Source organism: Cervus canadensis, chromosome 9 (genome assembly GCF_019320065.1).
Source record: "Cervus canadensis isolate Bull #8, Minnesota chromosome 9, ASM1932006v1, whole genome shotgun sequence".
In the NCBI taxonomy this organism is placed as follows: Eukaryota; Metazoa; Chordata; class Mammalia; order Artiodactyla; family Cervidae; genus Cervus; species Cervus canadensis.
In genome coordinates this window covers 1,032,744-1,051,036 of record NC_057394.1, presented here as the reverse complement: position 1 = coordinate 1,051,036, position 18,293 = coordinate 1,032,744, and the positions used below count along the sequence as shown (strand labels likewise).

Here is an 18,293-nt window from a genome sequence, read left to right as displayed (position 1 = left end):
AGGAGGAGGAAACAGCTCTGCGGGGCCCCCGGGAGGCGCACGGCGCTGCGCGCACCTTCGCCGTCGCCCCGGGACCCCGGCGGGGGCTTCTGCCCCCAGAACCCGCAAGATGCCAGCTCCGTGTGTTTGGAGCGAGTCTTCAGGACACCCCTGCCCGAGGCGGGGCTGCCCACACCCTCGCAGGGGACCGTCCAGAGCTTCCTGGGTGTGAGCCAGCTGGCTCTGCTTGGTCTGAGCTGGAAGTGGAGTGAAGTGAAGTCGCTCAGTTGTGTCCAACTCTTTGCGACTCCATGGACTGCAGCCTACCGGGCTCCTCCGTCCATGGGATTTTCCAGGCAAGGGTACTGGAGTGGGTTGCCATTTGGAAGTGGAGACTAAACCGCGGGAAGCTGTTGGTTCCTGATCTGGTCCAGGCGGGGGCGGACCTGGATGGTGCCTGAGAGCTTCACCTCCCGGGCAGGTTACTGTAGCCACGCTTCCACCACCTGGTTTGCTGCGGGCGGTGCTTTCCCCCCGGACGGTCACTGCGGACGCTGGCTTCCCTGCTGCCTCTGGCCACTGCAGACAGCGGCTCAGACTGTGGGCCCTTCCATGGTGCCGTTTTCCACTTGAGGATGCTGGTCCAAGGACCACGCTTGAGTGGAAAGCGTTCAGACCACTGATCTGTGTGTCTTCAGACCACTGACCGGCTCACGTAGGACACAGAACCCACCACGCCGCCTGCAAACGTGAGCTCTGTTTAAGTTTAATAAGGCTACGGACGCTGCAGATGCTCACAGCATCCTCCGGGGCCGCTCCTCAAGGTAGACTGCTGTCTGCACGTCCGCATTAGTTCCCGGTATCCTCAATAAAAAGAGCCAAAGTCCTCCAGCAAGGACACCATCTTTAGGGTCCATCCCAGGCTTAGGGGGCACGGCTATTGTGCATCCAGGACCACCGCCCTGTGGCTGGAGGACTGTCCAACTCGCCCCACCCCAGGTGGGGGTGGACCAGCCACCCCACTCCGACCCCAGACACGGGAGGCAGTCCAGGACTGGGGTGTGGGAGGGCTTATGGCCCACGGGCTTCCCTGGAGGCTCAGTGACAGAGTCTGCCTGCCAATGCAGCAGACGTGGGTTCAATCCCTGGGTCAGGAAGATCCCCTGGAGGAGGAAACGGCAGCCCACTCCGGTGTTCTTGCCTGGAGAATCCCATGGAGAGAGGGGCCCGGTGGGCTGCAGCCCATGGGATCGCAGAGTCAGACACGACTGCGTGACGGAGCGCGCAGCACACACGGGGCCCGGCTGAGCCCACCGGAGGGCTCGCCGCGGGGTCTCACTGGTGCAAGTGGAGAAGGGGGCTGGCGCTGCGGGGCCCTGGGGACGTGGGGAGGCCTGGGCGCCACCCCCGCTGCCCTGCCGGCTCCAGCCCTGCGGCTCGGTGAGCCCCAGCCTCCTTCCAACCACCTCTTTTGCCCGAAGCAGGATTGCTGGGTTTTGCCAGGTCCCAGGGCCAACAGGCCTGAGGGAGGGCCTCACCAGGGGTGAGGAGAAGGGTCCCCACTCCCCACGGCCCCAGGGGGCCCCCTCTTCCCTGTCACGACCCCCCACACAGAGGCAGGACCCGGCTCCTCTCCTGCCGTGATGTCACACACCCTGGGCATTCCGCTGCGTCCTGGAGACCGCGGCGGGAGGAGCTGAGGGGCCTTCAGGAGAGGGTCCTCCTTCTGCCGGAGGGGATGGCGGCCACCACGGGAGTGACCCTCCTGGTCCTGCTGCTCTCCTGCGGGCAGGGAGCCGAGCTCCCGCCCATCAACGTGACCTCAGGTACAGCCTCGGGCCGGTCGTGGCCGGGAGGACACGGGGCCCCCGGCTGAGTCCGGGGGTGCGGGGTTCTCCCAGGCCCTTCCCCTGCGTGCCGCCCCAGATTTACCACTTATTCCTGGAGGACGGAGCAAGCTGCACAGCTATCCTATATTCGAAGAGTTTTTCGGATCCCACCCTCCATGCGAGAGTAGCGTGCATTATATACTTTAGCTTTTATGATGGAAATTTCTAGCTTACCCAAGAGTAGAGGAGTCGTGGAAAGAAACTCCATTACCTGGTTCCAGTCGTACACATTTTGCCATCTTGTTTTGCACACACACACACACTTTTGTGGTTATTGAAGTATTTTGCCATCGCCCAAAATGTCTTAGGACTCCCTGCAAACGCGTCCTGCTAAGATAAGGGCATTTTCCTTTCACACACCTGCATTGTCACTGAAGCACTGACAAAACGAAGAAAGCTCCCGAGCAGGGCCGATCCCGGCCCAAACCTCCCCCCGGGTCTCAGAATGTCCCTTACAGGCGGCAGGTTCAAATCCCGCCCGGGCAGGCCCCGCTGGGCTCCGGCCGCTACATCCCGACCCCTGGGTGGAGGAAGGCGACAGTGGATGCCCCCCTCCTGGGATGTGACTCGCTGCCCAAGGAGTGCGGGGGGTGGGGTCCCCCATGACCCCGCTTTTCTGCCGGGAGACCTGAGCCCAGGCCCCCTCTCACCCTCCTCAGAGGGATGAGCCCAAGGAACAAGGCCCTGCCAGGCCCCCTGCCCGGCTCCCAGGGGACAAGCGGCCTGGAGGGTCCCCACAGGGCTCGGGCGGCTCCCCCGAGAAGGACGCGGCCTCGGCCCGGCCCCGAGTGACCAGGGAGGCCCAGCCCGCTCCGGGTCTGGGTGGGAGGGCAGGGGGTCCCCTGCCTGACCTCGCCATGAAGAAGCTGGCGTCTCCAGCGGTCTTTCCTCAGGACACTGAGTTTTGAGGCTCCTGCAGGGAGGCATCCCCTGGGTGCCGGGGCGCGGGGCCTGTGACAGGCGGGGATGGGGGCTCACACCTCGCTGGCTCCCCGCTGCCGCTCCTTTTGTGGCTCTCCGCCCCGGCGTCGGCTGAAACGGCTCCCGCTGGGACTGACCCGAGTCTCCCGATGCAGCCCTGAGCCCGGCCGGCTCCTCGTCCCAACAGAGCATCCACGGCGACCCCAAGGGAGCTCAGGGCGGGTCCCGGACCGTGGTCTCTGCTCTCGGCCTCCAGCCTCGGCGGACACCGGGCTGGCCTGACCCCGAGGACAGCTCAGGGGGGTCCCAGGCTGTGGTCTCTGCTCTCGGCCTCCAGCCTCAGCGGACACCGGGCTGGCCTGACCCCGAGGACAGCTCAGGGGGGTCCCGGGCTGTGGTCTCTGCTCTCGGCCTCCAGCCTCGGCAGACACCGGGCTGGCCTGACCCCGAGGACAGCTCAGGGGGGTCCCGGGCTGTGGTCTCTGCTCCGGCCTCCAGCCTCGGCGGACACCGGGCTGGCCTGACCCCGAGGCCAGGAAGGGGGCAGCCCTGGGCCCCGCGAGGGCGGAGGTCACCATCCTGACTCCCCAGATGGAGCAGAGCACGCCCGCAGAGCTCCACGGCGAGCCCGTGCGGGGCCAGGACGAGCGCTGTGCAGACACGGGGCAAGCAGTGTCGTCCCCGCGCGGGCACAGGCCCGGGGGACCCCGGACGGCCGAGGAGATGCAGGCGGACAGGCAGCCACACCTGACCGCGCGCTGCACGGGCCGGGCGGATGTCACCAAACATCAATATTTCTCTGCACACGCGCGCGGGCGGGCTTGCACAATGGCTCCATTATAATTAGGGACAGACGCAAAATGAGAAGAATGTTTTTAACAAAGCGCTCGCAGGAGCAGCTGTGCCCGTCCGTAATGACTCGCTAACGTCGCCTCCGAAGAGGACTGTGCTTCTGTTTGCGGCGCTGATGGAGGTCAGCGCACTGGGAGGCGATTGTCATCACAGCACAGACCTTTCTCTGCAGTTTTCCTGCATTGTTCTGAGCCCGCGTGCGTGCAGATGAGCGATTGCTATGCAGATTGTCCGTCATTAAAACCATTTCAAAATCAGCGTCGTCATTGGTTTAGTGCAGGAACTTGAATGCCCGCAGACACCACCTGAACGCTCTGAGTGCCGCAGTGGGAAGGCGGCCTTGCCCGGGGCTCCTGGGGTGCGGCTGTCTGCTCTCTGGCCTCCCCAGGGTCCTGGGGGCGGCCGTCTGCTCTCTGGTCTCCTGGGGGTCCCAGGGCTCCTGGGGGGCAGCTGTCTGCTCTCTGGTCTCCTGGGGTCCCCGGGGGTCCTGGGGGGTGGCCGTCTGCTCTCTGGTCTCCCCAGGGTACTGGGGGCAGCTGTCTGCTCTCTGGTCTCCTTGGGGTCCCGGGGGATCCTGGGGGTGGCCATTTGCTCTCCAGTCTCCTGGGGGTCCTGGGGGCAGCCATCTGCCCTCTGGTCTCCTTGGGGTCCTGGGGGGCAGCTGTCTGCTCTCTGGTCTCCTGGGGTCCCCGGGGGTCCTGGGAGTGGCCATTTGCTCTCCAGTCTCCTGGGGGTCCTGGGGGCAGCCATCTGCCCTCTGGTCTCCTTGGGTTCCTGGGGGGCAGCTGTCTGCTCTCTGGTCTCCTGGGGTCCCCGGGGATCCTGGGGGTGGCCATCTGCTCTCTGGTCCCCCCGGGGCTGGAGGACAGGGCTGATCTTGACCTTGAGTGGAGGACATGGGCCCCAACCCCAGCTCTGAGAAGAGTGGGAGGCACCCTGGGGGTGCAGCGGGGACCAGCGCTCAGGGCCCCCACACCCTGCCCAGCTCCTCATGGCTGATTCAGGTCTGCAAGGCCGGGAAGGTGGAGCCAGGGGTCCAGGGCCCCACGGAGGACTGGTTTGCAGAGGCCAGCCCCCGGGGACCAAGCCCCCCGGGGGATCGCTGTTTACAGATGAGGAGCCGCAGGGGCCGGGCTCTCTAGGTCCCCAACCAGAGGGGCAGAGGGCGGGCGGCCGTGCCCGTCTCCCTCGCTCCCCGCCACGTCCTCGGCCCCCAGACAGGCTCGTGGCTGGAACTCATCATCGGGGAGGAGAGTGTGGTTTTCACAGAAGGATGCGTGTGTCCCTCCTTACCCTCCCCGAGGGCGGCACCAGTGAGCCTGCCAGGAGCGGGGCTGGTTCCCAGGGCGGGGCCACCATCATCACCCTCCTACCTCCTTCCAGATGAGCCCTGGGTCCCCAGATCCCATGCAGGTCTCCCTCCCCTCGAGTAGGCTGGTGGGCCCATAAAACCAAACCTATTTGGAGAGAATCAGTGCCTATTCAAGAAACATTGTTAACCTACTAGGGTCTTTATTGTCCCACCCCAGGTACAACTACTACAACGAATAATACAAAAGTTCAGCAGGATATGCTTGGAGTATTCGGTAAGGAACCTCCTCATCTCAAACACGGCCACGTCAGGGTGGGGTCGGGGGTGCGGGGCCGTCGCCCAGATACCCTGGTGCAAGCCGCACAGGCTGGGGCGGTGGCCGGGTCTCAGGCCCCGCCCGCCGGGAGCAGTGACGGGGGCGCCCGCAGCCCCGGGGCCGGGGTCAGGTGCCCGCTTGGGCACGCTGTCCTGGAGGGTCTGACAGTGCCCGCGGCGGGTGTCCGGTCTCCGGGACCGTTGCGGGGTCAGCGGTCAGCGTCCTGCAGGTGTGACGTCCAGAGGCCGCCGGCTGCCCCGCGGGCGCTCACACGGGGGTCAGCACGCTCTGTGTGAAGCAGGTCTGGTCGTTGTCCGTGTGCACGTTCAGCATCTCCTTTCTCTGAAAGGAAAGTTTACATTAGGAAATACACGAGGTTTAAAAGCACCTTTGGGCTTTTCTCACCTTGCACGACTGTTGGGCTCATCCCTACCTGGGATTTTTTCCAGAGACAATTACACGTATGACGCCCACAGGTGTGGACGTTTCCGTGTGTCTCCACGTGAGCTGGAGCCGGGGGACCAGCCGGCCTCCTTGCTGGGACCGAGGGGCTCCTGGGATGTGGGACGTTCTTGATAAAACAGGAAAAGCAGGGCAAACCGGGGCGGGTGGGTCACCCCGCGGGGTGGGAGTCAGCCCAAACCCGGCGTGTGGACAGGCTGGTCAGCTCGGCCGCGGGGGTCGAGGCTGGGGCTCGGCTCTGACGTGTGTTTGTGGAGCCCCCAGCCCGGTCCCTGACTGTGTTAACCGTGCCCTACACGCCCGGCTTCGTTTGAACCTCAAACAAATCCTGATGAGATAAGTGCAGACCCCATCGTACAGACGAGGAAGCCCGAGGCCCAAGAGACACGTGTGTCAGAGGACGTGCAGTGAGGGCAGGGCCGGGTGTGGCCCAGGGCTGCCGACAGCAAGGCCAGGGCCCGCGGTAGACGCTCCCTGGGCGATGCGGGGATGCGCAGGCAGAAGCCGGCCGCCTTGGGTAGAAATCAGGAAAGACGCTCGCGCCTGCCTGCCTGCCTGCCTGTCTGCCTGCCTGCCAGGTGCAGCTCACGGAGGCAGGGTGTCTCAGAGGGGACAGAGCGGCCCCCGGGGCAGAAGGAGAATCATGACCACGCAGAGTCAGGCGTCCAGCGTCCCGTCTCCAGCGGGCGTGTCCAGGGACCCGGATAAGCTCAGGTTTCCAGAAGTTGCTTAGGGAGGCAGTGGTCTCCCCGCCCCTGGACAAGGTTTTTAGAAACCAAGTCCATCCCCCCATGGCCTTGGGTCCCTGTGTCCAGTCCTGCTTTCACTGACTGCCTGAGGGCCGTGCAGAGCAGAAGGGTTTAACACGTGTCCTTCTGTGCTTTTCCCAAGATGAAATTCTAGTCAAGGAGATGTTGGAGCCAAATAGATCATCAATGTCTACATTGATACAAAATAGTGGAACAACGTCATCAACAAGATTATTCAAGGAGAAAAGCAAGTATACACTTTTTCAAGCCTTAATTGCCTATATTCCTGGAGGTCTGTGGTGTGTATGCACAGTTTCATCTTGGCAGCATCTTTGAGCTCAGCTACTCCTGGGGCGAAAGCAGATGGAGATGTGAAGGACACAGTAGTCCCATATTTTCTGTAATCTTCCCGAGGCAGGAAGGTCCAGACGGGCAGAGACAAGCTCCTGTACTCTGGGGGGGTCTCTGTGGGCACGTGCAGGAGAGGTCTGGTGCTTGGGGTGCATGTGGGGTTTAGTCACTGCAGGACCCCAGGATGCATGCAGGTCGGAGCTTCTGACTACCCGGCGAGTGTGACGCTCCCCTAAGCCTCCTGAGAGCAGGGGCGGGGAATTGAGCCCAGTCGACAGGGGACAAAACTAGGGTCTGAATGGACTGGCCCCGGCCACAGAGCTGATAGTGAACAAAACAGCGTGCTTTTCCCAAGTGAAATTTTGTTGTTGCTCAGCCGCTCAGTTGTGTCCAACTCTTGGCAACCCCATGGACTGCAGCACGCCAGGCTTCCCTGTCCTTCACCATCTCCCAGAGTTTGCAGCTTAGCGTGGTCCAAACATACACAGAAAAGGGAAATAGCACCCTGAGGTCCAAGCAGAACACTCGGTTAACCCTCAACGATGGTGAGAGCCGCGTGTCTGAAATTACAACAGGGCATGAAATGCATTCAGCAGCAGGGAAGGTCAGCGTTTACTTGAAATTCTGCATCCAGATGTCAATGTCAGTTCCTGGGATTAGCTCTCGGAACATCCGCCAAACGGTTGGGTTCACAAAGGTCAGAGAATGCCCGCCTGTGCATGTTGACTCCCTAGAGCACGTTGTCAGGAGAAGCTGGAAAGTGTGTTAGCGCCCCCGCCTCAGGTTCCAAAGTGCAGTGTGGGTCAGAGCAACCCTGCATCATACTTTCTCCCATTCTTTCCACGCTCCTCCTCAAGATGCCGGCATTGATGAGAGCAACCAACTCAGCGCTGCTGAGGGTTTCCATGAGTTTGCAGACGTGTCACCAATATCTCTGGAGACTGAGGACAAAATTCTCAATGGTAAATGCACCCCGGCGGGCCCCCACCTGAGCTCAGACGTGGTGCAGACAGAGACGCCTCTTCCCCGGACGAACGGCCCAGTCTGGAGAGCGAGGCTGCTTTCCGCAGATCACTGCGGCTCGGGAGGGGAGCTGCCTCAGAACACGTTCCGGCCGGCCCACTGAGTGTCTCTGAGGCGGGGCCCGGGGATCTGCATTTCAGCCCATCCCCCAGTCTCTCCAGTGAGCTGGAATACGTTTGGAATACGGAGCAGGCAGAGGGCTGATATTTCTAACGTCTCAGAAGGCGTCGCACACCTGGACTTGTGCGGATCGCCTGCAGCCCAGTATGGTGTTGGCTAAGTGGTGGTGGTCTGTTTCTATCATGCATCTCTGCTTATTGATTGGGATTCTGCTTTAAGAAAGAGCTTGCCCTTTATAAATATGTGTGCATATTTAAACGCTTCTTAATATCCATTCACACTCATAAATACTTACTCCATTCGGTCAATTTTAGCACGTTAATGTCATTATTTTCTTTGTCCACACTGCCCCGAGCTTGCCTGGGGAACACCTTCCGTTCAGTTTTTCTGTCCTTCGTCACCCCGCCCTTGGCATGTCCTCACTCTCTGGCACCACAGCACGTCCTGGGCAGAAGCAGACTCAGACCCTCGCACACACACACAGACGCCCACAGGCACAGACACCACCTCTGTGTTGGGTCCCCTGTCCCCCTCCCCGCTCCCCTTGCTTCTCTCTAAACCACAGTGCACCCCTCGAGCATCACAGGGTTCTTTCAGGACCCTTTGTGAAGCTCCTTTTGGTACCACTTTGTCAGAAACCTGGCTCCCACTTCCCACAACATATTCAATCCCTTGCTCAGTCCTGGGTTCAGGATGCTGCCCCGCCCCCCACCCTAGAGCAGACCCAGGCCCCCTGCTGCAGAATGACACCTATGATTTAGTGTGGCCCGGGGCCTCCCCTCCCCCCGGGCGCTCCACGCGTGGCTTCTTTCCATCATCAGCTCCCTGCTGCTGTTCGCTTTCAACGTCGGTCCCTTCTTCCTGTTATTTATAAATACTTATTTACAGACCTCCTGGGTGGCTCAGACGGTAAAAGCATCTACCTACAATGCGGGAGACCCGAGTTCAATCCCTGGGTCTGGAAGATCCCCTGGAGAAGGAAATGGCAACCCTCTCCAGTATTCTTGCCTGGAAAATCCCATGGACGGACGGAGGAGCCTAGCAGGCTACAGTCCATGGGGTCGCAAAGAGTCGGACACGACTGAGCGACTTCACTATTTACGTTTGACTCTGCAGCACATCACCGTGGTTCTGGAAGTCACAGCTATAGGGAAAGGAACAGACACGCCTCCCCCGCCCCGTATCCCCACTGGCTGCAGGGGACCAGCCTCGTCAGCTCCACCCTGCCCTTGCCAGGTCTCCTTTTGCGCAGATGAGGAGATGAGGGATATCCGCGTGGCCCTCCTTTATTGCTCAAGGGGCTCACACTGTAAACCGCCTCTAGCCTTTTTTCCCCACTCAACCTTGAAAACTGAGGATCATTCTGCACAGGAATGGTCTGGGTCTAGTCCCCAGATGCACGGCATCCCGCAGGGTGTGTGAGCCCCCAGAGCCTGGTATGTGCACAGTCTTCTCACTTGTTTCCAGCCTCTGCAGCTACCAACGCTACAAACACTGCTGCAACGAACAGCCCGGCACGTGTGAAGCTTTCTGTTGTTGGCGATGAATCTCCAGGGAAAATTCTTAGGACTGGGATGAGGGGTCAAAAAAGGAGTGACCTGTAATCTTAAGAGTCAGATAATGCCTGACCCCAGTGTTCATTATACATAAGAACTTCCCAAAACACTTTCCAATGAAATCTGAAAACAAGAGTGGTGTTTTAACCCAGACTTCTAAAGAAAAAGTGTGAGCCAAGATGTTGTTAAATATGTAATCACGCAAATGTTTCCCCCTTTCTCCCCATGTTCCTCATCCAAGAACCCAGTGTTGACGCGTCTTACCAAACCAGCGGCCCCGAGGGTTACCGTGACTCGCAGATCTCCTCAGACACTGAAGACAGTCTTCACAGTAACGGTAAGGGTAGCCTGCCGACCCGCCCCCTCCCGGCTCGCACCCGGCGTGCAGAGGAGAGAGGCTGTGGGATCCAGCCTCCCCTCCGTGTGTGCCCACGCTTGTCAGATACCGCCAACCTGATGGGTGAGGAGGGGTTCCCATCTTCTCTTAATTTGCAATTTTCTAAGTAAGAGTGAGTTTGGACAGCTCACATTTTAAAGGCCATTCTTTCATCATTACAAGATCTTTCCTTTTATTCTTTCCCTTCAGTTGTTCTTCAAGGCTTGTGTTTAAAATATAGTGGAAACATACGGTATAAACCCTGTAACTTGCTTCTTCAGGCAATATTACAATGCTTTTCTCTTCTCCTTCCGGTTGTGTTAAGGTAGTGCAGCAGGACTGTCTGACTTAGACGCGTCGCGGAACCATGGCCACAGTTCAGGAAGCTAGCTCCCCGAGCGCCCTGCCGGTGTTCACGTTAAGGAAGCCCCGGGAGGAGCAAGCATCTGGGTGCTTGAACCCTGTCAGAGAGAGAACGTTCTAACTCCACCCTTCCACATGCCGCTGAGCAGCTTCCCCAGCACCGTTTGCTGGGCAGACTGTCGTTTCTCCGTTGTGTGGCCTTGCCTCCTCTGTCGTGGGTTAATTGGCCGTAGGTGTGTGCGTTTATTTCCGGGCTCTCTTCTGTTAAATGGATCTCTGTGTCTGCTTCCACACCAACCCCACATGGCTTTGATTCCTGTAGCTTTGTAGCACTTATCTGAAGCCTGGGAGGGTTATGCCTCCAGCTTTGTTCTTTTTCCTCAGAATTGCTCTGGCAATTCTGGGTCTTTTGTGGTTCTATATAAATTTTAGCATTATTTGTTCTGGTTCTGTGAAAAGTGTTGTGGGTAATTTGATATGGATTGAGTTAAATTGGGAGCTTGCTTTGAGTAATATATCCATTTTAACTGTACTAATTCTGCCAATCCAAGGGCCTGTCTTTCCTTTTTTTTTTTGGACTCTTCTTCAATTTCATTTATCAGTGTTCTATGGTCCTCATCCTGTGTCTTTCATCTCCTTTCCTTTATTTCCAATGTTTCAGCATCACTTTAAGTACACAGCACATACTTGGGCATTGCTTTCTGAGGAGCGTTACCAAAAATTAAATTTAATGCCTGAGTTAAGCTGATGTGCATCATTGACGTGACTGGTAAAGCCTAAGAGTCGCACATCGACAGAACTTTAAAGCAAACTGGTAACTATGGGGTAAACCCAAACAAGGATTCCTGAGTCAAACAATAATCCAAATAAATGTGGCCATCTTCCTCCGACTCGGAAACGGACTGAGGCTCAGGGAGGCTCGTCTTCCTTCCTCCCGGGCTATGAGGTCCCGGCCCGTGAGGGTGACACCCACGTCTCCGAAGAGGGCTGCTCGGGACAACCCCGCCACGGCGATTGATGGGAAGAGGCTCTGGGTGGTCAGAGCCCATTCCAGTTTCAAGTCCACCTGAGCACCCCACAAGGAGGCTGCAGCCCCCGAGAAGCCACGACTCAGGTGCTCCGATGCCCGAGCCTGGGCGGACCTGTGCCCGGGCAGGGCACCCGTGGGCCCCACTAGGGGCTCGGCAGCCCTCATCTGTGGGCTGAGAGTGCGTGTCAGCTTGGAGCCTGGTTGTCGGACAGGAACGTGGAGCGAGATCACCCAGGGCAACAGCTCAGCTCTCGGGTGTGAGATCTGAGGCCACGTGGCCCCGCCTGGGAGTCCTGGGGCGAGAGGAACCTGCAAGGGACCCTGCAAGGGGCCCCTCTCTGGGACCAGGGAGAGCCCCCAGCAGTTTCCCAGAGGCCCCTGGGGCAGCGGCGGCTCTGACTGCTCCCCACAGTCCTTCGTGCCTTCCTCTTGGCGGCTTCACTCGCGTTTTTTAATGAGCCGGAAACGTTGCAGCGGAGAACGAGGCGGTGTCTGCCTTGCCGGTGAGTTCCCAGTGGAACCGACATCATCAGTCTAGAAGCCAGCAGCCAGCGCCCGGAGACACAGATTTACCTAGAACGTCCTCCAGTTGCCAGAGATAAAGCCACCTCCATGAAATTGCTCCTGATCCTGTTACATTGCTTCGCCTCCCTGAACTTCTGTGCCGTCATCTGTAAGCTGAAGCTAGTGGAGCTTTGCTGGGGCTGGTGGTAAATAACTCACCTACCAACGCAAGAGGTTTGATCCCTGGGTCAGGAGGATCCCCGGAGAAGGAAATGGCAACCCACTCCAGTGTTCTTGCCTGGAGAACCCCATGGACAGAGGAGCCTGGCGGGCTGCAGCCCCCGGGGTCTCAGAGTCGGACAAAACTGAGCACTTGTGTTCAGACGCTCAGTCGCTCAGTTGTATCCGACTCTGTGACCGCATGGACTGCAGCACGCCAGGCCTCCCTGTCCATCACCAACTCCCGGAGCTTGCTCAAACTCATGTCCATTGAGTCGGTGATGCCATCCAACCATCTCATCCTCTGTCGTCCCCTTCTCCTCCCACCTTCAATCTTTCCCAGCATCAGGGGCTTTTCCAGTGAGTCGGCTCTTCACATCAGGTGGCCAAAGTACTGGAGCTTCAGCATCAGTCCTTCCAATGAACACCAGGACTGATCTCCTTTAGGACTGACGACTGAGCATACACACACACAATGGACCCTTCACCTATGGAGCTTTGTGAGGATTAAATAAATGCAGGTAAAGAACTTGGGCAGACAGAGCCTCGCTCGTAAGAAATGCCAGCCTTTATGAAGGTATAATTTTCACGCAGTGAAATCCGTCTTCTTTAGCGTCCCACTTCCTCAAGTTTTGACAAATGCATAGCACTGTGTCACCAACACGGAGAGCAGATACAGAAAAGGCGGGTCACCCACGTTCCAGGCCTCTGCGTAGTCAGCTTCTTCCCCTGCCCCCAGCCCTGAGAAGGCCTGGCCTGTTTCCTGTCCCTCCGACGCTGCCTTTTCCGGGATGTCTACACGAGGCGTCGTTCGCTGTGTAGACAGAGCCTGTTTCCTCCATCAACAATTTGCCAGGTCACGTGTGCGTCTGGCACCTTCCTCCTCCTCCGTGAGTGACACTCTGCTTGAACCACAGCTTGCTTATTCCTCACCAGGTGAACGACATTTGAACGGTTGCCAGGTTTCAGAATTACAAATAAAGCCACTGCAACCGTCTATATAGTAGCTTTGGGGTAAATAAAAATTTTCATTTCATTTAAATAAATATCTAGAGGTATGGTAACTATGTTTTACTTTGTCAGAAACTGTTGAAACAGGTTTTGCTGGATCCTCCCCAATATTTGATATTTCTACTATTTAACAAATCTAGTGAGCCTGCAGGAGTACCTTCTTGCAGTGCTAATTTTCATTTCTCTAGTAACCAATAATGTTGAGCATCCTGTCCTGTTTATTTGCCTGTAGGAAACGCAAATCCACCCCAGTATTCTTGCCCGGAGAACCCGTGGACAGAGGAGGCTGGTGCGGGCTACAGTCCACGGAGTCACAGAGTCGGACACGACTGAGCATGCACACATATGCATATCTTCTTTGGTCAAACCTCTGTTCAAATATTTTCTCCATTATTAGTTTCTTTTCCTATTGCATTTTGAGAAGCATCTGTATGTTTTGGATACAAGTCTTTCATCAGATATGTGATTGGAAAATATTTTCTACACCAGACTGGTTTGCTTTTTCATTTGCATAACATTGCTTTTCAAAGATCAGAAGTTCTTAATATTGATCAAGTCCAATTTATCAATTTTCATTTTCTGGATCATGTTTTTGGTGTCAAATATCCGAAATCGTTGCCTAATTCAAAGTCACGAACACTCCCTATGTTCTTTTCTTTACAGCTGCAGCTTTCACGTTTGGGCCTCGGGCCCACTCCCAGCTCATGGTGTACGTTATGAGAGGTACAGACGTCTTGGTCTACTTTCCCACACATCAAGGTTCCATTGTTTCAACACCATTTGTAGAACGAGCTCAGCTTTCCCTGTCGAGTTGCTTTTGCTGACATTTTGCTCTTGAATTGCCAGATGGTGTCAATCAGTCGATGGCATGTGTGTGGGTCTATTTCTGGATTCTCTCTTTTATTCCACTGACATAAGATCTATTCTTTCTCAGATAGCACATTGTATCAGTCACTGTATGTTTACAACAATGTTTGAAATCAGGTAGTGTGAGTCCTCCTACTTTGGTCTTGATTTTCTAAATCAATTTAGCTCTTCTGGTTCCTTTGTCTTCTCATAAAAATTTAAGACACAGCTTTTTAATTTCTAAAAAAAAAAAATCAGATGTGGTTTTGATTGGGATTTCTACAACTCCACAGACCGCTTGGGAAGAAGCCAACATCTGGACAATATCTAAGTCTCCAAGCCTGCAGTGTCTTCACTTCTTTAGGTCTCCCGTGACTCTTCTCATCAGTGACTAAAACCCTGCAAACATTTAATCATATTTATACAAACACATTTACTAATTCTTGGTGTTGTTACAAATGGTACTTCTTTCCATTCCCAGTTGTCTGTTTCTAGTGTATGGAAATGTGATTGTTTTACACTCATCCTGTAACCACCCTGAGCAACCCGCCCTTCAGTCCCAGGAAACTTCCTGCAGAATCATCAGGATTTTCTTTGTAATCACATCATCTGTGAACAGTTTTATTTATATACATATACATACACATATATATCTTCTATCTATTTTTCTTGCCTTATCACCCCAGCTCCAATACAATGCTCAGTGTTAAATAGGAGAGGTTAGAAGTGAAAACATTAAGGATGCTTTTACTAAAGGTGATGTTAGCTGTGGGCATTTTTAATAGAACCCTTTCTTTAGGTTGAAGAAGTTCCCTTCCTCTCCTAGTTTATTGAGCGTTTTGAACAGGTGTTGCGTTTTGGCCAAATCTGTTTCGGTACCTGTTGCAGGCACAGTGAACTTTTTTAGTAAAAAGTCAGACAGTAAATAATTTAGCCTCTGGGGGCAACGTGGCTCCTGCTCTCACTGCTTACTACATCCTGGCACAGAAGTAGCCAGAGAAAACGCATAGAAGCCTGGGTGAGCTTCTCATTCAACAAAACTTCGCTTATTAGAATAGGTGCTGATCCATTCTCATCAAGAGAAAAGAGGCAAGGAAAAGAGAGGTCGCTGCTTTTGGCATAATAACTTACAGCCCACAAGTCCTCGTTCACCAGCCACTGATCTTTGGAAATGATCAACTGGTTTGTTTTGTTTTTTTAATGCTGTTTATATCATGAGTTACACGAAATTGATTTTTGACTGTTGAACCAGCCTTGTATTCCCAGAATAAACCCAGCTGGTCATGACAGTGTCATTTCTATATATCTTGGATTCAGTTTGCTAAAATGCACTTAATTTTAATTTTCCCACCTGTGTTCACTGGTGACATCTGCCTGGAAGGGAGGATGTCCCCAGGCCCTGCCCGAGGCCACGAGCCACGTCACGAGCTGTGTGAGGCACTGCTGTCTTGGAGCTCATGGTTTGTAACATTGAAAAGACGTTTGGAATCTTGCCTTAACTTTCAAAGACTTGATTGTTTTATTAATTTTCCCCCCAGGAAAGAAGCACCCCCAAACTGATCAACAATTGAAACAATCGGTTCTGGACATGATCCTTCAAAATATCGGAAAATCTTCAGGTAAAGCGAACAACGGCGTGGTGGCAACAGGGGTCGGCCCCCTGGTGGGAAGGGAAGTACGGAGTCCACTCGGAGGACCCCCGTGGGCCGTGAGCAGCTCCGGATGAGAGGAGACGCCATCCTAGGGGGACCCTGTGAGCCCCACAACAGAGCCCACAGTCCCAGGGTCACCAGCCACCTGTGGGCTCCTCACCCTCCTTGGCTGAACCGAGCAAGACTGAGCCTCTCTCCAGAAATAACTGGGGTGAGGGGGACTGTGAGACACCCACGTGCCCCAGTGCCCAGGCCCAGGGAGGTCACCACAGCGGCGGGCAGCCACGCGCCTCGCCGCCAGCACCTCCCGCCCGGGACCTGCTTCCCAGGCCTTTCCAGACACCTCGGCCTCGGCCTCTCGTGCCTCTGAAGCTGCGGCTCTGCATCCCCTCCTCGCTCGCCGACAACCTCCCCTAAACCCACCCTCCCCACTCCTCCTCCAAGCAAACTCGCCTCGTAGCCTCAGCCCTTCCCCTCGCTGCCCACAGACCAGGGCGTCACCAGCCGAGCCGCTGGGATCCCAGGGAGGCTCAGGGTAGGGGGTGGAAGTCCTGGAATTTCTCAAGGAAATCTCTCTCTGCACAGGAAACTCTCTCCAGTAAGCGGCAGAGGAAGAGAGCGGCCCAGAGGCGTCTTGGAGAGCGGTCCGGGGCTGTGCGCTCCGAGGGAGCCCCCCCGAGCGGGGCACCCAGACTGCGTGCGCGCACACCCACCCTTAGCAATAAAGAGCACATGTATGTACACACGTAACGCTGGTAACCGCCCCACAGAAGGACAGTGTTCTCTTCTGTGACTTTAAGCAGTCCCTTTGAATGTTAAGCTAGAAGGTGAGGGTACGTGGTTTTCTTTTAGTTTTCGTAAAGAAACCAGAAACAAACAAACAAAAAAAACATTTGAGAAGAGCATGCAGACCTGCCTCTTTGCTACAGGGCAAGGCTTGAGATCCTCGAGGATACGTCCATGAAGAGCCAGCCTGAAGACCTGAGTGTCAGCCCTCGCGCCTCCCTCCTCTGGCAACAAAGTGTGCGCACACATAAACGCCGTTGCATCGCCCCGTTCACCAGGCTGGGGAAATGCAAACTGGGGCTCCGTGTAGGTTTTAAGAAACAAGCGTGGGAACACGGAGGGACGCAGTGGTGGGGTGTGAGAGGATCCGGGCAGCAGCGCCTGCCGTCTGACCCCCGCTGCTCCCCCCACTGCCGACCAGGGTGCTTTGCTGCGCTCCTTCCGTCCGCGAACCCTTCATGGGTGTCTTTCCGTTGGATCCCATTCAGCTGAAAAGGCGCTGTGTTCAGCTGAATGTCAACCCCTCTCCATGGCTAAGCCAATGTGTTTGCAGAGACCTCCACTGCACAATTACCAGGGCAGGTTGCACTGTCTTCGTTGAGCCAAATAGAGGACAAGAAGAACCTCTAAGGGAGGGCAACACGGGGAAGAAGGCAGGACAACCTGGAACAGAACAGCTCGTCACTTACTAATTTGACCTAACTATCTAGAGTCTTAGTCAACAAGCGGGACATCGTCCCCACCACAGAAAACCTGAGCCGGGACGAAGCAAGGTCTGCATGGCAGCCAGGAGGGCATGGAGATGCGAGGGCCTCGAGGCCACCACTGGCAGTCCGGTGTGCCCAGGAGGTCCAGGGCCTCCATGGAAGCTCTTGTCCAAGTTTCACCTCGAGCGAGACTCGGCACCGGAGGGCAAGAGGTGGGCAGCGGCTGCCCATGCCTGTCAGAGGGCCTGGGCCGCAGGGGCGCGGGTGTCCAGAGAGGAGCAGGCAGGGGCCAGGCCCGGCCCCCGTGGGGTAACGACCACCCGTGGGACCAGCCCTGTGCCCACAGGGGCGTCTCCAGATACCTGGGTAACGCGAAGCCGTGACGGCCGCAGCGGGTGCCTGGAGCAGGGCAGGTGTCCTGCGAGGCTGGTCTGCGCTCGGTGGGGAGGGGAGGCCTGACAGAGGCGGCCGGCCGGCATCCCCGCGGGGCAGACGCAGGCTGCCGCGCCCTCTGGGGACCCCCGGGGGTGGGGGCCGGGGTGAGGTTAGTGGTGGGGCTGGTAAGCCCTTTGGAGGGCACCAGGCGGAAACTGCCGTCAGCAGCATGAAGCTGTGCTCCGGGCAAGCTGCTATGCGACTTTCCCCCCTTGCATTTTTATTAAAAGCCAAACCGGAATAAAGGCAGAGAAGCACATTTCTCTCCTTGAAGAGACACCTGCATCATGTCCTCAGAACAATATCCACAGTCACTTGGTGGAATTTGCACACTGTTTGACTCAGTTCTCTGGAGGCAGAGATCCCCGTGTGCTCACGCCCCTGCTCCCTGAGTCCGAGGGCTGGGTGTGGCCCGGGAGGCCGCAGTGGCTGTGCACACCCCGCCCGCGGCGCCCCCTTCAAGCATGCAGGGGGTCTGACCCCGACGGCCCAGCCCCAGCGCGGGGCCTCAGCGTCTGGCAGCCTGCTCTCGTGGGGCCAGGCGACCCCAGCACGGGGCCTGCTGCACCTGGGTCCCCCCGGATGGCACAGCAGTGCAGACGCACTCAGGGTGGGGGGTCTGCCTGGTTGCCCAGGCGCACATAGCACCCCCCAGCGTGGCCAGCGTGGTTTCCACCCGTCTTGCCCTCGCATGGACCTGGCGCCCCGTGACCCAGTCCGAGTTTGACTGTGGCTATTCGACCCAAGTCTCCTTTCCCTGCAAGTGGGGCTCTCCATGGGCTGTGCCCTCCTGTCCCGGAGTCCAATCTGGAGGACACGCCCTCCCCAGAGATG

At 56.8% G+C, this 18,293-nt stretch overlaps 1 protein-coding gene across 1 annotated transcript; it reads left to right on the top strand.

The window, feature by feature from the left end:
* The first annotated feature begins 1,673 nt into the window (after nucleotides 1-1,673).
* SPACA7 (sperm acrosome associated 7) lies at nucleotides 1,674-16,270 on the top strand. Its single transcript, XM_043478034.1, has 7 exons — nucleotides 1,674-1,805; nucleotides 5,171-5,227; nucleotides 6,623-6,727; nucleotides 7,689-7,793; nucleotides 9,772-9,867; nucleotides 15,418-15,498; nucleotides 16,117-16,270. The coding sequence occupies exons 1-7, from the start codon at nucleotides 1,718-1,720 to the stop codon at nucleotides 16,131-16,133; spliced, it is 549 nt and encodes a 182-aa protein (XP_043333969.1). The 5' UTR covers nucleotides 1,674-1,717; the 3' UTR covers nucleotides 16,134-16,270.
* Nucleotides 16,271-18,293: the final 2,023 nt, after the last annotated feature.